Below are 18847 nucleotides of genomic sequence, written 5' to 3'. Positions count from 1 at the left end.
TGAGAAGAACTGAGAACAATGGGATGTTTTTTGTCATAAATGTAATTTGATGCTTTAATTCTTCCACCAACTCTTATTAAATTATTTTCTATAAAAGGTGACAAAGGCAATAATTTTGACTTATGATGTAATGAATTATTATTATTTATTGAGATGAATTCTTGCATAAACGTTTCCTGCTGTGCAATAAAACATAAATAATAAAAAGATTGATTTAACTCTTCTGGTGTTAAGTTGCCAGTTATCTTCATTAAAGGATTTTTAATGTTGTGCATGAAACGCTTAATCCAAGCTAATACTCTTTTAATTTTGCTTAATTTGGAATATTTTTTAATGTTTATTATAGGGTTCATCATTGCAGACACATTTGATATGGTTTGATTTGATTTAAACTCAGGTAAGTCAAGGTAAGTAATATTTTTGAGTACTGGCCATTCTATTTCAGGTTTGTATAAATATTCAGGCCCTGTCCACCATAAACCTAGATTAGGTAAGTCTTTAGGACTGATACCTCTGGATATGAGGTCAGCAGGATTTTCCTTGGTAGGTACATGCCGCCAAGAGTCTGGATGAGTAGATTCTAAGATTTCACTAATTCTGTTAGCAACAAATTGTTTCAGTTTATTAGGTTCACTGTGAAGCCATCCTAGAACTATACTAGAATCACTCCAGTAAACAACTCGAGACGGTGAGTATCTAATGGAGTCAAGTACACTCCTACAAAGCCTAGCAGAGAGAAGGGCTGCACATAACTCTAGACGTGGTATGGTTACAGGTTTCAAAGGAACTACCTTAGATTTGGCACATAGTAAGTTAACTGTTACTTTGCCTTCGCAGGTAATTGATCTTGCATAAAGACATGCTCCATAGGCATACTGAGAAGCATCACTAAAGGCATGTATTTCTATAACATCTGGTGAATCACAGAGGACATATCTAGAAATCTGAAGACTAGATAAAAAAGGTAAATTATCACAGAAATTGTTCCAGGACTTGATGATGTCCTGGGGCACAGCTTGATCCCAGTCATATTTTTGTGACCATAGTTTTTGTATAATTATTTTAGGTTGAATTGTGCAAGGACTCAGTAAACCAAGAGGATCAAATATTTTAAATGAATTTGACATTATGCTTCTTTTAGTTGTTATGTTATCTGGAGGTGGTAAAGATATAGGAAAGTATAACTTATCATTCGAGGGACTCCATCCTAGACCAAGAGTATTAGTTGACTCACTCAATGCTAGATTTTCTTGTGTAACAGTATGAATATCATTAAACAGTGACAGTAAGTTAGTTTGAATTTTCTTAATTTAAAACATCCTGAATTTAATGCATGTACAACAGATTTGTGAATGTATTTTAATGTTTCTGGATTGTTTGAACCGGTAATGAGGTCATCAACATAGAAATCATGTTGTATAATATTTTTAATTAAAGGATCTGTACATTCTTCTCCGATCTGCCAAAGACATCTTGTGCTTAAAAAACTTGCACTGGCAGTACCATAAGTGATTGTATTTAATCGTAATGTTTCAATGGGTAAGGACTCACTTTCTCTCCATAATATTAACTGCAAGTTACGGTCTTCAGGAGCTACTTCAACTTGGCGATACATTTTTTCAATATCACCGCATAAAATGTATTTGTACTGACGGACTCTTAAAAGGATAGAGAAAAGGGAGTCCTGCATATTAGGCCCAATCATTTGAATATCATTAAGAGAGAAGCCAGAAGTAGTGGGAGCAGAACCATCAAACACTACTCGAATCTTTGTTGATTCACTGTCATTTTTAAATACTGCATGATGACAGAGAAAATATGATAACTTAGGAATCTTTTGAGGTGACTTTGATAAATGGCCTAATTCCCTATATTCATTTATGAACTCAACATATTGTTTCTTTAAATCAAAATTTCGTCTAAATCTTTTTTCTAGATTTAGGAAACGTTGCTTCGCTAACTTATAGGAGTCTCCTAAACAATCAGGAGATTCAATTAGGGGTAGTTTTACACAAAACCTCCCTGTACTCAGACGAAAGGTGTGACATTTAAAATGCTGTTCACATGCCTTTTCTCTTGCACTTAAATTGTTGTGTTGGGGAACACTCTCTAGTTCCCAGAATTTAGATACAGCTCTATCAAGGTCTGTGTAATCAGATGCACTCATATGAGCATTGTGACATTGAATGTTCTTGTATATATTGCTATTTATAGGACCAGCTATAAGCCAGCCAAACTTAGAATTTCTTAGTTTAGGATGATCTTGACCAAGACATTTTTCATCACTTCCTAGAATATCCCAAAAAATGTCAGCCCCATCAACAAGTCCACTGGTGCAGGGATATGAAAGTCGGGGTCAGCTAATTGTAAATTTGAAGGAATAGAAATGTTTTTTAAATTAACAGGAGATTGAGGAAGTTTTCCTGTTAACTCATCTAAAACATAGCAAGAAGTAATTATGTTGTAAGAATCATTATTTGATTTTATTTGTGTAGTACAAATCTCAACAACATTCTTTGACAATTGATTGCCAATACCTATGACATTAAGTGAATCAATAGATTTAGAAGCTAAAGATAACTTTTCTTTAAGTGTATTTGAAATGAAGGTGGATTGACTTCCACAATCTAAGAGTGCTCTAACATTCAATGATTGATGTGTAACAGGGTTGCAAACCCTTACAAGTGCAGTAGATAGAAGAACTTGATTTGATGATTTTGTAAAATTAACCACTGACTGTGATTGGTTAGAAGTGAGATCAGTGACTAAATTTACTGAACCTTTAGGATCATGTAGTAGAGTGTTATGACGTTTCTTGCATTCACGACAAGGTCCTAAGCGACAGTTTGATGTGGTGTGTCCTTGTCTCAGACAGTTAAAGCAAAGTTCATGAATCTTTACTTCCTTTAAACGATCCTCAAAACTTTTAGATTTGAATATGGGACAATTATATATTCGGTGATCACCCTTACAAACAACACATGGTGGAACTTTGACATAAACATTTTTATCAGTTGTAGCAGTGAATGACTTTGTGGTTATATCTTTATTGTAATGTTGATTAGTATTAGAGCGTGGTACAAAACGTGGTGTTATCCGTTTGTGCTCCTGTGTAAGTTGTAAAGCTTTATTATGATTCAAGGATTCTAGAACGTCTGCACGGTCCGATAAGAATCTCTGAAATTGTTCCAATGTTGGGACATCCTCAAATGTATTGCGCAACTCTTCCCATTTAGTAAGGGTGTTACTGTCTAGTTTAGAAGTTAACATAAATATCAATAAAACATCCCATTTATCAGTTGGTTGCCCTAAGCTGGATAATGCTCTCAAATTCTTAGTCACATGATCAACCAAGTATCTTAAAGATTTTTCAGACTCTCGAACAAGCTGAATGTTAAATAATGAGCTAATATGGTGATTAATTAACAGACGTTTGTTATCATATCTGTCACATAGCAATTTCCAGGCCTCAGCATAATTATTTGTGGAGACCTCAAGATTGGATACTAAGCGGGCTGCATCACCATCTAGATAAGATAACATGTAGTGAAATTTGTGAATTATGGGAATACGGTCGTTGTTGTGAACAATAGAGGTAAATGTGTCACGGAATTCCAACCAGCGGAAATATGAGCCATCAAACTTTGGCAGATGCATTTGTGGCAGCTTGAATCCGATATAATTTTGATCATGATGACACTGAATGTTCTGAGCTATTGAATCACGTCTTGACGACTCAGAATGAGTCTCAAGCAAGGCCTTGGCATTGGCAAGGTTAAGAATGATGGTAGTTTCAATGTCATCACGATCTTGGATTTCATTCTCCAAATTTTCAAGGTTGAGAACCTCGATCTCAGTCTGCAACTCATCGAATCTGGTCGAAAGGGCTTCAAGTTTGCTAATTTTCAAAGTAAGTTCAGTTAGTTGAACATTAGTCAAATGAGACAATTTGGTTACATTGTCTACATAGTTTTTAAATTTAGTTAACTGGCCTTTGATAGAGCTACGTTTGGCTACTAATTCCTTCAATTTAGATGAGAGGGCTTTGTCTTCCTTGTTAGACATTTTGATTTTGGAGAAAACTTATAAAATTAAAATGGCTCACGCTCCTCAAGTCGACGACACCTTCTTGCAGTTGATGTGTCTGAGAACTGGTATACGTCTTCCAGGGGTTGTTCCATCCAAGAGTCCAGGATCAGGTCCCTGTTCGGGCGCCAAATTTTGTATCTGATGATACAATGAAATCCCGTTGTTTTCTATAACGAGACTTTATTTTATATTTGTACAATAATTTGTTTAGAGTAGAGATGTTTAGTTTGTATTTTGATGAATTACATGAAGTAATTAAGTATAGAAGCAAGAAGCTTGTATAAATTGAATTAAGTAGGTAGAAAAAGAAGCGGGAACGACATTGTTCCTCGTAAAAGTGTTAGGAGACAGATTATATTTTAATTACAGAGTAGTTAGCTTAATATAGATTATAGACGACACGCAGATACGGCAAAGGCGTTAACAAACTCAATTATTCCAAACGTATATTTATTCAGAGAGATTCAGCCTAAATACTCAGAAACCTTTATCTTCATCAGGTCTACGTGTTGGATGAAAACAAACAGCTGGTTCTGGTCGTTGGCGCGAGACCGATGGAGGTCGAGAAAGGCTTAGAAAATATCACTCGTTCTCTGACCGCCATTACCGGCTACGACATCCGAGTCCGGCGACTTGAAGCCAACACCAAGGCGGCTGGAGACGGCCATGCGTACGTCAGCTTCTCTTGTTTGATCCAGGAGTGCAGAATTCAGTCTGCCCTCAGAGCCCCTGAGCCAATCCCATCTCTATAATATATATCAAAGTCTGCCTTAATTCAAGAGTTATTCTTGCTGCAAACAATTTAATTTTAATCGTTATCCCAGCTACTGCTCGTTCTTATGTCGATAATCCTCAATTCTGAGGGTCGTGGCCTCCTGGATTATCCTGCGCCACTCCCGCCTATCCTCGGCTGTGTGGATAGCATCGTGGACTAAAGTGTTGAGAGTAAAGCGTATCTAGTCTGACCAACTTATTATAGCTGTAATATGTATTTTAGTTCATAGCGTCGATACACTGACCTGTACAGAATTTAGCCGAGAGTTTTCACCAGTTAATTATCCTTTATGAATTAAATTGTAAGCCGCTGCTTTCTTTCAGGACCGACATGTACATCTACGCGGTGGACCCGCTCTCCAACGCGATCATCGACATGGATGAACTTCAGAAGTAAGTGTGACATGAAATAAACTGAAGGTAAGAGACCTTTGGTTTATTTCATGTCTCTGTCAGTTGGAACGCAAATTTGGATTTTAATTCCATAGTATTAAAACTTAAAACAGACCAAAATCAACAAATTCAAATATATTTTTATTGCTAGAGATGTGGACGAGCTCACAGCCCACCTGGTGTGAAGTGGTTACTGGAGCCCATAGACATCTACAACGTAAATGCGCCACCCACCTTGAGATAGAAGTTCTAAGGTCTCAGTATAGTTACAACGGCTGCCCCACCCTTCAAACCGAAACGCATTACTGCTTCACGGCAGAAATAGGCGGGGCGGTGGTACCTACCCATGCAAAATCACAATAGGTCCTACCATCAGTAAATTTTTTCATTTTTCAAAATTCACTCATTATTTATGTATACAAATTTGGATCGTTTTTAAAACTGTTTCGTTTTAATTAAGTCGTAACTCGTCGCAGGTCGCTGTTGAAGCGCGAGTCCGAGCTTCGGCACAGCTTGCCAGGGTTCAAGGTTCTGGAGGTGGGAGGCGCGGCGATGGTGCAGGCGCGCGGTGGCGGGAAGCTGCTCAGCACTCTGGAGCTGAGCGTGGTGGCGCTCGGCTGCATCGTGTTCGTGGGCGCCTGCACCACGGCCGTGTGCGTGCTCTGCGTGCGGAGGAGCCGAAGGTGAGGCTTCATCATCTAACATTCCCAACCGCAGAGCTCGTCACAAATATGCAGTATCCAGCAGCTGTACTTATTATTATTATTATTTTTGGAACGAAGTTCCTTATGGGACGATGCGGAGGGGTACCCTAACCGGGAAAAAACGTCCGTAACGTAAGATTTTTATTAGTAATGCACACAGTGTACGACTTAACTTTGTAATAACGTACAAAAAATTACATATTTTTTTATCATTAATTGACCACGATCTCAGAGCGTTCGTTTGCGCAATACACTAACTCTTATGCAAACAACCGTGAATGAAGTGTACCACAATAAGTTCGCACGTTACCGAATGACCGTGGGTTGTTGCGAATCCTGCAGTTTTATTTTCTTTATACCTCGAATATAACTTAAAATTAAATATATATTTTTGTATTGCTTAGATGGGTGGACGACACCTCACAGCCCACCTGGTGTTAAGTGGTTACTGGAGCCCATAGACTTTTACAACGTAAATGCGCCACCCAACTTGAGATATAAGTTCTAAGGTCTCAGTATAGTTACAACGGCTGCCCCACCAAAGCGCAACGCATTACTGCTTCACGGCAGTAATTAGCAGGGTGGTAGTACCTACCTGTGCGCACTCACAAGAGGTCCTGCCACATAGAATTACAATTTCATAACACTGCAACCGAGCTCCAACGGCCTTGAGGGGGAGACTTGTATCTTATGTTTTTGTACTTTGAAACTATATCCGTTTGTAGCTGCATTTTACAGATGCAATTAAGTTTTTGCATAAATGATTTTCTTACTCGCCTGGACATAGTTGAATATACTTATTACTCACACTTATTCCGAATCCTATTGTAAATTTATTTTGTTTATTTGAATTCAAATTTGAAATAAATTGAATTTTCGTTAGTAAGAAATAATTTTAATAAGCGAAGATTGTTCAAACGAGCCGCGGAGAACATTCGAAGTGAAACTTGATTTACAAAGAAACTTTATTTTCACTTACAAGTCGATTTTAACTGAAATTACTTTGACAAAGAACATATTTGCATATCGCGACGGACCGGGAAAAAACAAAGGCAATTAAAAACGTTAAATTAACCTTGAATTGGCTTTGCAATTCGTTATTTAATTAAGGCTTCTTTGACCAGCCGTGAAATCGATCAAGTAAAATGTCATTAGTTTTTTTAATTCATCCCAAATTAAATCTGTATAATTAAGCACCTCGCAAAAATAATTAAAACGAATTAAATTTTGAACAGTTATATTACATTGATTTAATATAAACTAAAACAATTAAATTACTTCTTCTTTTTCGTTGTTTTATTCTCCTTTCAGACGTCACAAGAGAAAAAGACGAAAGCACGTCACTAAATACTTGAAATGAAGAGAAAAATATTATTAAACTATAAATCCTTAGCTTCTGTAGATGGTTATTTATTTAATTTATTTTTTATTAATAAACATCTTCACTATAAATGTAGTTAGTTTATTTAATTTTGTGCACTCCTATTTAGGTGAACAGCACGCGGCGCTAACCGTACAACTCTCTTTCGTTATTTATCTTATTATTTGCTTACATTTTACGCAATAAAAACTCCGAAATTATTTATGCATCGAATACCTAATTTGTTGACTTTTTAATTCTAGAAACTAATTGTATAATAGTAGTGGTACCAAACGCAATACCTATTTAAAATAATGATCGTCTGCCTATAAAAGCAATAAATGAAAATCACATTTCATTGACCCCGCCAATTTGGCAAACAGTCATGACCTACAGATGAGCCGCAGGCCTATTTTAAAGTAATAGTGAAATCTAATCTGTGGAGTGTTTTGGACTTAAAGAAGATTTCATATTTAATGTTTATAGTTGATAGTAATTAATAATATTCCACCTATATATTCCTAATGTTTCGGGAGCCATAAGCCCTTAAAAACATATTTTTATAAATAACTTCGGAGTACGTCCTATTGTATATACTCTAAACCCGCAAATATTTTCCTAACAGACAACACAGAAAGCCATATTCCCAACAACGTCTTAACGCTTTCTCAACTGAGCACTTAACAAAATACGGAGGCCTTTTCCCGTCGGGGGGGAACCAGTGCCAGGAGCTGAACCAGTCTTACAGCGAAGCGGATTCATACATAGACGTGATCAACCACAACGCCAAGAAAGTTTGTCCCCACGGCAACACCGTTGAGGAGTTCGGGAAGGCTCATCAGAAATGCGTGAAAACCCAATTCGCGGAGGGAGACGGCTTGAATCAGAAGCACGAGAGAATGTGCATCAAGTTCAATCAACGACCCATGCAGAAAAGGTGAGTCTTTGTATTTTTAGAACAATTACTAACTCCTATGAAACAATGAAATCAAAGCTACTGATTAGTATTAATAATTACTAGAGCCCACATCTTGAGATCAGAGTGTAATTTTCTTTCGGATAACAGCTATACGATGCTGCCAACATTCTGGTAACTTGTGTGCTGTGCAATAGAAACAGACAACGTGATCGTGATTTTTTAGTGATATTAATGGGAATGAGAAAATGGCATCATTGCAAAATGCCTCTCTCTGATCTTGTGGTATGGTACTTTATAAGACCACAGAAGAACGAAACAGCAATTTGATTTTGGGTTCTGAGGGTTTGAGCACATGATCAATACATCGTTCTGAACATACACCTCTTTCAGTTCGCCACAATTGGCTGAGTCCATCCATTTCTTCGAATACGAAATAGGATCAGTAAAAATGGATTTCAAAAAGTAAAAAGACATAACCCTGTATCGAACTAGCACCCCATAAAGATGCGCATCGTAAAGGCCAATAAAAGCTTGTAACATTCGCAGTTTTTGCAGTAATTGTGTATAAAGTTACAAACTTATTAGAGCTTTCAAATAGTTGAAGGCTCGCTATCAAAGTTAACAACAATTCATTTTAACATCAAAAGTCCAATCGAAGTTAACAACAATTCACTTTAACATCAAAAGCTCCAATCGAAAGTTTAATTTCAACTAAGTTCAAGCGGTTTAAAATAATTGGTGTATGAATATTAATTTGGTGAAGTCTTGGTCCAGCTATATCCTGTAGCTCATTGTAACATCTTACACGATAGTTGGCATTTTGATTGTATCATCGTATGTAAAATGTGTTCACAAGTGCCAAGGATTACCTCTTAATATATCTTTCGTTGAGTTTGAGCCATTTGCTTGTGTCTTAAAGTAATTAATGATATAATTGAAACTGATTTAAAATTCAAAAATAACTAACACAATCGGTAAACTTAATTACTTATATCAATAAAATTTTACTTCAGTCACAATACAAGTTCATCTCATCTGAAACTTGTCAAATTCCATACAGAATGATACCAGCATCCTGGTCTGTGTTTGCCAAAAGGCTATTAATACATACCAATTTAAAAAGTTGGTCATCTGATAGTAAAATAAAAATATGTGCTTCAATCTTTTCCCCAAATTTTAATGACTCTGGGTTGCAGTGGCTACCGCAAGTGGCTACACTTAACGTTAAGCAGGCCTTTCCGTTTTCGCTGATAATAAAGCTATTGTATATCTTATGCACATAAATTCAAATTCGCCCCAGAATCAACCGAGGCGTCTTGACTATTTTCAACTACGCAATAGACATTTGACATTAAATTTTCTCATATCTTACTCCGTACACTAAAACACGAACATAATGAACACACAATCCCAATAGGAAAGGACAAGACACGTCGATAACCTCAGTGAATTCCAGTGGACAAGACTCCGGCATCGCTGAGGCCCGCTGCCCGTGTGGCCACTCCAGCCTTCACACCTCGGAAGAGAGCAGCGGGTATGTATAACTAACATTTGAAAATAGTTTTGCATTTTTTTGTTTAGCACTAGCCTTAAGTACGTAAACTCACACTGAGAATGTTTAACCTACTTTGCGAATTGGTATTTCAACCCGCGGAAGCGTAGAAATATGCATAATAGTGGGTGAAATCGTATAGCTATACAAAACATGTTATTGCCACCACAGAAGTATGTGAAAACAACAGCACTGTATTAAAATCTATACCTACAAAAACTTTGGACAGCACAATCATATTAAGCGTTTGCTATTAACATTGCAGAGGCAGCTATGAAGACTCACTCAAATCGAATAGAAATCAAGAGGCAAGAAGCAAGCCCTACCGACAAGAGGACCCTCGACGACGAGCCTCATTCGCGCACCAACCGCTCGACACCCGGCAGTACCATTACAGAAGGCAGTCCTTCTCCGAAAATATGCAGAGGCACTTTCCTTCGTTCGAAAGAGTAGGCTCTGGTACAAAGATCACCAGACAAATATCCACTCCCAACGTCTCCAATGTTGGTCAACCTTACTTCATTCATAACCATAAGAAAGAATTGAGAAGGAAAGAAGCTCTGAACGAGCCGGCAGCGGATTACGACAACAGTGAAGGAGAAGATGTGTTTGACACGAGGATGGACAGGAGAGCGAGCGGCAAGCTCAAGCGAGGGAAGTTCGTGGAGCTTTTCGTGGCGACCCCGGCTGCCGCCGACGCCGTGAGGAGGCAGGGGAGTGAAAGGCTCATGTTCGCGAGGCCTTTATAGTAACAGTTGGCATTATAACTTTATTTAATGTGATCTTTGCCGACTTTCACAAGACGGTCTTCAATGTTTGCTCACATGACGCTTGTTCTTGTAAATTCTATAATAATTTCGATGTTCTTCAGAAAATGGCGAATGGACTATTGAAAGATGTCACATCTTGATTGCTAGCCTCAATAAAAATATTTTGTTAACCGACATAGTCTGCTTAGTTGTAGCGTATTGCGATAGATCGTCAGAAATAAATATAGAGTCTGAAAATGGCTTAAAGTAATTAGAGTTGTGTCAATAAGAAGGATACAAATTTGACTGTGAAACTTCTAAGGAAGTAAAATAACTTTGTTTAAAATTCGGATTCAAAACGTGCGTCTAAAATTTGTATTTAAAGATTGTTTAGCCTAAAAGTTTGAATTCGAAACGTAATTTTAAAAATGAAATATAAATAAATAACAATGATGTTCTTTGAGAGAACAATATCAGTAAGAAAACAAATACTTTGTACAATTAAAACCACTTTTATTGTCCGTACGCAATAGGCGATGGCCACAAAATTTGAAGCTTGAACAATGGCCAAACGAGAGGCCAGCTCTTATGATTATATCCTTATTATCCAAACACACAATTGTGACCCAGTAACAAATAGTAAAGTCGGTGAAGCAAGCCCGTCGTGAAAGGAAAAACGATAAGGCAATGTTTAATTGTAATTTAGATTCTTAGTGCCAGATTGAATCGTTTGTTTTAATCTAAAGAATTCATTAGTCATGCTGATGTCCACGGACGAATTCCAAGACTATTAAATTTATATATTTAAGATATTATTAAAACTAAATTAGTTGTAGAGTATATTTTTTGGATTTTGTCACATCTAGCAAAACGTATAAAAAACAATAGTTGAATTTTCTACTTTTTGTATGCCTTTTGTCCTTACGTTTTCGGTTTTTAAAGTCCAAAGAATAATGAATTTTCTGTTTTAATCGTTAAGTGCCATTTTGGAGTGTATCGTAGAGTTTTAACTATGTAACCACCTTATGAATAGAGATTGTAAAGTATAATTTTTATGTAAATAGGTACTGCTCGTAATAAAATAAGTGAATGTTATATACACATTTTTTTTCATTTTCTTTCGTTCATTATCCAGTTATAAATTAAGTAAATGGTAGGACGAACAACCCACTGAGCAACCCACGGACACAGCCCACTGAGTTTCTCGCCGGATCTTCTCAGTGGGTCGCGTTTCCGATCCGGTGGTAGATTCTGCGAAGCACTGCTCTTGCTAGGGTCAGTATAGAAACTCTCCGGTTTGAGCCGGATTAAGTAAAAGAATTCATTAAAATAAAGAGAGGTGTTAAATACACTAACTAAAAAGCAAAAAAGAATAATTCTGTAATATACCTAGTCTTGCCATAAATACTGAGACAAAGAAAAAAAAAATTATATTGCAAACTAGCGACCCGCCCTCGCTTCGCTTCGGAAACATTATAACAAACATTTAAAAAAAAAAAAAAAAAAAAAGTTGCCTATGTTCATCAGGGACAATGTCGGCTTCTAATGGAAAAAGAATTTTTCAAATCGGTCCAGTACTTTCGGAGCCTATTCGAAACAAACAAACAAACAAATCTTTCCTCTTTATAATATTAGTATAGATAACATTTATTACTTTTACAGTGTGTTAGTTAAATACATAAATATAAAACAATTTAAAGTATAAAAAGCTTATTCGAAGTGGTCTCCATTGGCTGCAATACAGTCCTTTAAACGTTGAGGCCAGTTATCAATAGAAGCACGCACTCTTTCCATGGGAAAATTTTTCAATGCCAATCGTACGGATTGTTTTAGGGACTCCAAATTATCATGGCGTTTAGAGCAAGCCGTACTCTCTAAAACTGACCATAAATCATAATCCAGCGAATTAAGATCGGGACTAGACGACGGCCAGTCTTCAGCTCTGATGAAGTCCGAAACGTTCGTTTCCAACCAAGACTGCCTAGACCGAGCTTTATGACCTGGCGCCGAGTCTTGCTGGAAGGACCATTCTTGATTATTGAACATGCCGTTGTTAAAGGGCTTCACTAACTTCTCAGGAATGGTATCTTGATACACTTGTGCCGATGTTTTGATACCTTTTTCACAAAAGTATGACTCAGTCACCGTTTCATAGCTAATACCCTACCAAACCATTACTGAAGTCAGATAGTGCCCACGTTGCACTCTGTTGACTAATTGGGAAGCTTCCTTAGAGCTTTGAGCATAAATACGGTCATTTTGTTTGTTAAAATGTTGGTCAATTGTAAAAATTTTCTCATTCGTAAACAAAAATTTTCTATGACCTCCCTCTGCGTACCGCTTCAGTAGTTGTTTCGATTTTACCACCCTATTATCTTTTAAATTATCAGTTAAGAAATGACCAGTACGTCTTTTATAGGCTGCAAGTCCTAAGTAATCTTTTAAAATACGCGACATGGTTCTAGGTGCTATCTTCATCTCCCGAGATAAAATATTTTGCTTTCGGACAGGATTTCTTCGAATTCTTTCCCTTACTGTTTTGACCACCTTTTTCGTACGAACACTAAGTGGACGGCCAGATCTTTTTCTATCGCAAGCAGAGGAGGTCTCATTGCACCTACTAATAGCCCGGTACACAAACATTTTACTAATACCAAACGTATGGAGAGTTTTAAAAATTGCATTTGGCTCCATACCTACTTTGTGTAATGCAATCACAGCGATTCGGTTCTCTTTCTCACCCCACTCCATTTTAATATCGCAAAATATTGTACAATGTATTGGCGCCAAAATGAGAAAACTCAATGAGCAATCATATAAAAATGACAGATTCCAAATTCAAATGTAATAATTTGTTTATTTTTAATTGTAACAGTATTTATGGCCAGACTAAGTATTTATCTAAACATATCGTAAATGAAGTTCAATTACAGCTTGTAATACTTCGCGACTGAAACACTTACCCAGCCGTGTGAGTTCACAGGGCGCCCTGTCACCAGAAAAATGATACAAGACGAACGAACTTATCAAATAAGTAGTAAAATAATGTAATATGCTGGCAAAAATAATATAGGTATATGACGGATTAAGGCATCTTTACCGAGGAATTATTATTACTGATTTTTAGGCGAAAATTAATCTTGTACTTAAACAATATTCATATTATAACTACCTATGTTTATGAAGTTGTCGTGGCCTAACGGATTAGACTTCCGGTGCATTCGTGTTGAATGATGCACCGATGTTCGAATCTCAGGCGGGTACCAATTTTTTTAATGAAATACGTACTTAACAATTGTTCGCGATTGACTTCCACGGTGAAGGAATAACATCGTGTAATAAAGATCAAACCCGAAAAATTATAATTTGCGTAATTACTGGTTTAGGACCTCTTGTGAGTCCACGCGGGTGGGTATCACCACCCTGCCTATTTCTGCCGTGAAACAGTAATGCGTTCCGGTCTAAAGGGCGGGGCAGCTGTTGTAACTATACTCGAGACCTTAGAACTTATATCTCAAGGTGGGTGGCGCATTTACGTTGTGGATGTCTATGGGCTCCAGTAACCACTTAACACCAGGTGGGCTGTGAGCTCGTCCACCCATCTAAGCAATAAAAAAAAGGCTGTGCTATGACTGTTTCAGGCAGAATTAGCCTGGGTAGAAAACGTATGGAGTTGGTCTCATTATGATACCAAATGAAGTCGTAAGATATTTACAAGGAGGTACAGGAAACATATTTTATTTTCCACATATACATATGTACGAGAGAATTTACTGCCTATTAGACCCGGGAGATAAACTAACCATTGAGTTGCTACGTCTCAGTCATTCTAGTTAGGGTTCGTTCAACTTTCCAGTAATTGTCGCTGAGATAATTTTAAAATTTCACTGTTAAGTACACTGGCTAAGATTTGAGCTATAGTGATCTCTATTATTGTCGACACCTGGCCATAAGATACAACCAACAAAGTTGACAAAGCTGCGAGGAGTTTCAATTTGATTTTATTCAAAAAACTAGGACAGTAAATTTTGTAGGACCGCTCTGAACAGGATTAATCTAAGTCAGCATTCAAAGCTGAACATTTTACATGTCAAAGGATTAAGGACAAGGCGACCCTCGGGTACCTTCTCCCAAATCTTATATTAATTGCGTTAAAAGAGTCAAATGCTATTTAAAGTATAAGCAAATTATATTATTTTAATTTAAAGTACATTATTGAATCTTAACAATAAAATATTTGAATATAAATATAATAAAATTGAGATTCGACCTCATGTCTCAAGATGCTTTACAGCAACAACTTAAAAATAGATAAGTTCGTCCACACATTACGAACATGATCTCAATTAAAAAATAATTAATCACACAATGATGATTACAGTCAATCAAATAAAAAATGATGTGTGGGGTCGTGGGACACCGGATAGGAACGAATTACCTTATTATAAAAATATTAATTTTAAGTTCTATTCGAGGTATAAAGAAAATAATTATTGGGGTATACATTTTTATTATGATTTTTTTATTGATAAAAACAACAAAAAAACTACTTTACAAAGTTATCAACTTTATTTTATTGACAATGATTTATAAAATATATATAATAATAATATACAAAGAAACGGCTATTTATATGAATAATAATAATAACCGTCATCACGTAGACTATACATTAGACACTGTATAGCCATCATACTAAGACTATACATATTATAAATAATAAAAATCTTACGTTATGGACTTTTTTTCCCGGTTAGGGTACCCCTCCTCATCGTCCCATAAGGAACTTCGTTCCAAAATTCAATTAATGTATCCATTTAGAGAATAAAATAACAACATAGCTCCAAAATTGTTAACAGTTAAACAAAAAAAAACAAATTTTGTTATGAGTAGCTGTTAAAAAAATATTATCTTTTCGTTACCTGGAACCGACCCGGTTTCTGGAACCATTACATCCGCTTGACAGGACCATAATGTGTAAATACTAAATTGTAACATCACTACATAGTATAAAACAAAGTCGCTTTCTCTGTCCCTATATCAGTCTGTCCCTATGTATGCTTAAATCTTTAAAACTACGCAACGGATTTTGATGATTTTTTTTAATAGATATAGTGATTGAAGAGGAAGGTTTATGTGTTTAATAACACCCAATAAAATTGTGGAGATATCAATAATTACAGTTTCCGAAGCGAAGCGAGGGCGGGTCGCTAGTAATGTAATAAAATAAAATAAATATAATAACAAAACAATGCAAATTAAAATATTTCATTATATTCATCAAAGATGTGGAAAGATTGATCTGAAAAAGATCGTTTCGCTGGTAGCTCTAACTAGCCCTCTAAATACGAACGTACATAAGAGTGAAACGCTTGACAAAATATTTGGGTATCGAGTTATGATATTATTATGAAGTGTCCCAAAAGTATTAAGTTCACGAGCGTGTGTGGGTAGGACTGCGACCCACTAGTAATTTATTATGTGCGTTTTGGCTTACTTGCTTTATCGTACAGAAATTCTGCTTAGACCTTTCTGTCTACAAAATATTTTAAAAAATCCCTATGGTACAGTTGTAATAAAAAAACCAAGCCGTGGTTCGATTCTGAGATAGGTGTTATACTATTAATAAGTAAATAAGTATATAAAATTTTATCACGAATTAATGAAACTGGTCAAAGAATTTACTTATATTAAATAAATTACTTTCTTCAATTATTCTCTCTGGATTAGTAGCACACCAAAATAAGATATTAAAAAAAATATTAATACTGGTTGTAGGATCTCTTGTAAGTCCGCACGGGTAAGTACCACCACGCCGCCTATTTCTGCCGTAGTAATAAGTTTCGGCTTGAAGGGTAGGGCAGCCGTTGTAACTATACTTGAGACTTTAGAACTTAATCTCAATGTGGGTGGCGCATTTACGTTGTAAATATCTATGGGCTCCAGTAACCACTTAACACCAAGTGAGCTGTGAGTTCGTCCATCCATCTCAGGATAGTCGAACACTGGATAATGACAAATATTAACACGATCTCTTGTTTCTGAGAGAATTTTGATAGAATTTTGGTAGAAAACCATGAAAGAACAAGGTTTATCCTTAAACCAAAATGCATTAAAATATTTGAATGCAATGCAACACACAATGTTACACGGAAATAACGGAGGGAATAACTAGGAAAACTATAATATTAATACCCGTATAGGGAATCGACCTCACTAATGACCATCATACTTGTGACAGAAGCGACTTTATGAAACTAAGTTCAGCTGATCACTAATTGATTTGAATTAAATTTGGCCAAAGTTCGATGAACCCAATCTGAAGAGAGTTTTCCGGTCAAGAACAAAGGGACCTTTAAGTGGACCGACCGACCATTAATTTAAAAGCGTTATAAGCGCTTTAACAAAAGTTTTAATTAATCAATTAATCGAGACCTTTACAATAGAGTGGCACACGGACCTTTGGTCACGCGTTGATTCTGCACGTGCGAAAATATAATTTACATATTTTTAAGAACTGAATGTGTGAAGTGTGTGTGTGGAGTGAATTTCTGTAGGTTCTTAGCGAGGAAGCTACTTTGCTAGTTTTTTGTATATCTATTAGAAAACGTCTATAAATAAATACCTACTTAAATAAGTAAAATAAAATAAACATTTTCAATTTTCAGGCAATTTTCATTAACGTAGTGGACAAATCAAAAGTTTGAACAAAAACCAGCATAAGCGCTAACCCTCATCGCTTCTACGTTTGGTTAAAACTATGCAAAGTTATTGGGCATGGTAATCAAAATAATGCTTTTTTTTTATTGGTAGATGTTTTGATTAAATGAATATGTTAAATGAAAAAAAAAACGAATTTCAATTTTTTAGTACAAATCGACAATTTAATACTTTAACCCCTAATATAATGAAATAATATTACAAGATACATCGTACGGAGTTTGAATCACGAGACATTAATGCATTCCGATTCAATCCAGTTCGATCATTAGTTGCACGAGACGAAGGAGAGGCATCCTCGGTCGCACCCCACGTTTATTTATATATTTTTTATTGCATATATTGGTCGACGAGCTTGTGAGCGACGGTAACCACTTACCATCAGATGGCCAAGAATAAAAATAAAAATAATATTATGATAATAGTTAAATATTTAAGAAAACAAAATTTTATCATATTCTACTCGATCGAAACGAAACACAAAGAAACAGATTTTTCTTAAATTTTCCTTGAACTATAAAAATTCAATTCTTCATTGTTTTTTAATCATGAATCAAAACTATCAATGTATTTTTAAGAATTAAAAGAAAAATCTGATAAAACTTTATGAATTGAAACCTCAAATATTTGAACGCTTAAGTGAAAATACTGCAGACGAAGGGTTTTAGTTGAATTTAAATAAAGTTTTGATAGAAAAATTTGTATGATCAAGCTATCGGAAATCCTAACTGCATTCAATAAAATTTAAGCTTCGTTTTATATTCCAGAGCACTTTCAGAGGTTTTTTTTCCCACGTACGCTGAAGCTAGAATGAACTCTACTTGATATATTCAGAGCTTTACAAAATTTACTCGGGAACAAAAAATTGTAAAATTTTATGCTCGCTTTTACTGGTGGTAGGACCTCTTGTGAGTCCGCGCGGGTAGGTACCACCGCCCTGCCTATTTCTGCCGTGAAGCAGTAATGCGTTTCGGTTTGAAGGGTGGGGCAGCCGTTGTAACTATACTTGAGACCTTAGAACTTATATCTCAAGGTGGGTGGCGCATTTACGTTGTGGATGTCTATGGGCTCCAGTAATCACTTAACACCAGGTGGGATGTGAGCTCGTCCACCCATCTAAGCAATAAAAAAAAAGCATGACCCGTCTTGAGACTTGAGGTTGATTTGATGCTCTGACGACCGCCCTACCCATCAGACAGAATATTATGAATGTTTCGTAGCTGTAGCTGGTAGGATGTTCTTGTAAATTATTCTTGTCTTTATTGTAAACAATAAAAATCTTCACCGCACTACAGAAAACGATCTAAACTCCATATCAAATGGTTTTGAATAAGGTATTGAGCTGTCGATCTCACAAAAACAAATTGCACACAACAATAAGATATTATTAAAACTAGTGGACCCGCAGTAGTCGAAAATCGACTGTAATTAATTGAAATCATGAGTTTGAACATTATTAGGGTTCTATTGTCAAAGACTATTTATTATACTTCTATAATCACAGATTTCGCAAAGACTACACTTTAGACAAACTTTAATAAAGACAAACAATATTTAATCTATTCTCAATTTGACCACGGACAATAA

General features: G+C 36.1%; 1 protein-coding gene across 2 annotated transcripts in view; it reads left to right on the top strand.

Moving 5' to 3' along the window:
* LOC101744031 (cadherin-89D) overlaps positions 1-11641 on the top strand; it is a 76618-nt gene extending 64977 nt beyond the window's left edge. The window contains exons 17-22 of one of the 2 annotated variants that reach the window (XM_062669178.1): positions 4590-4759; positions 5188-5256; positions 5733-5939; positions 7946-8257; positions 9657-9773; positions 10057-11641. In XM_062669178.1, coding sequence (XP_062525162.1) covers positions 4590-4759; positions 5188-5256; positions 5733-5939; positions 7946-8257; positions 9657-9773; positions 10057-10540 — 1359 coding nt within the window. In that variant the 3' untranslated portion in view covers positions 10541-11641. Of the gene's footprint in view, positions 1-4589; positions 4760-5187; positions 5257-5732; positions 5940-7271; positions 7413-7945; positions 8258-9656; positions 9774-10056 lie in introns of those variants that run through there. The other variant, XM_062669179.1, reaches the window with a different exon arrangement.
* Positions 11642-18847: the final 7206 nt, after the last annotated feature.

Source organism: Bombyx mori, chromosome 6, assembly GCF_030269925.1.
Source record: "Bombyx mori chromosome 6, ASM3026992v2".
In the NCBI taxonomy this organism is placed as follows: Eukaryota; Metazoa; Arthropoda; class Insecta; order Lepidoptera; family Bombycidae; genus Bombyx; species Bombyx mori.
This window is presented reverse-complemented; position numbering and strand designations above follow the sequence as displayed.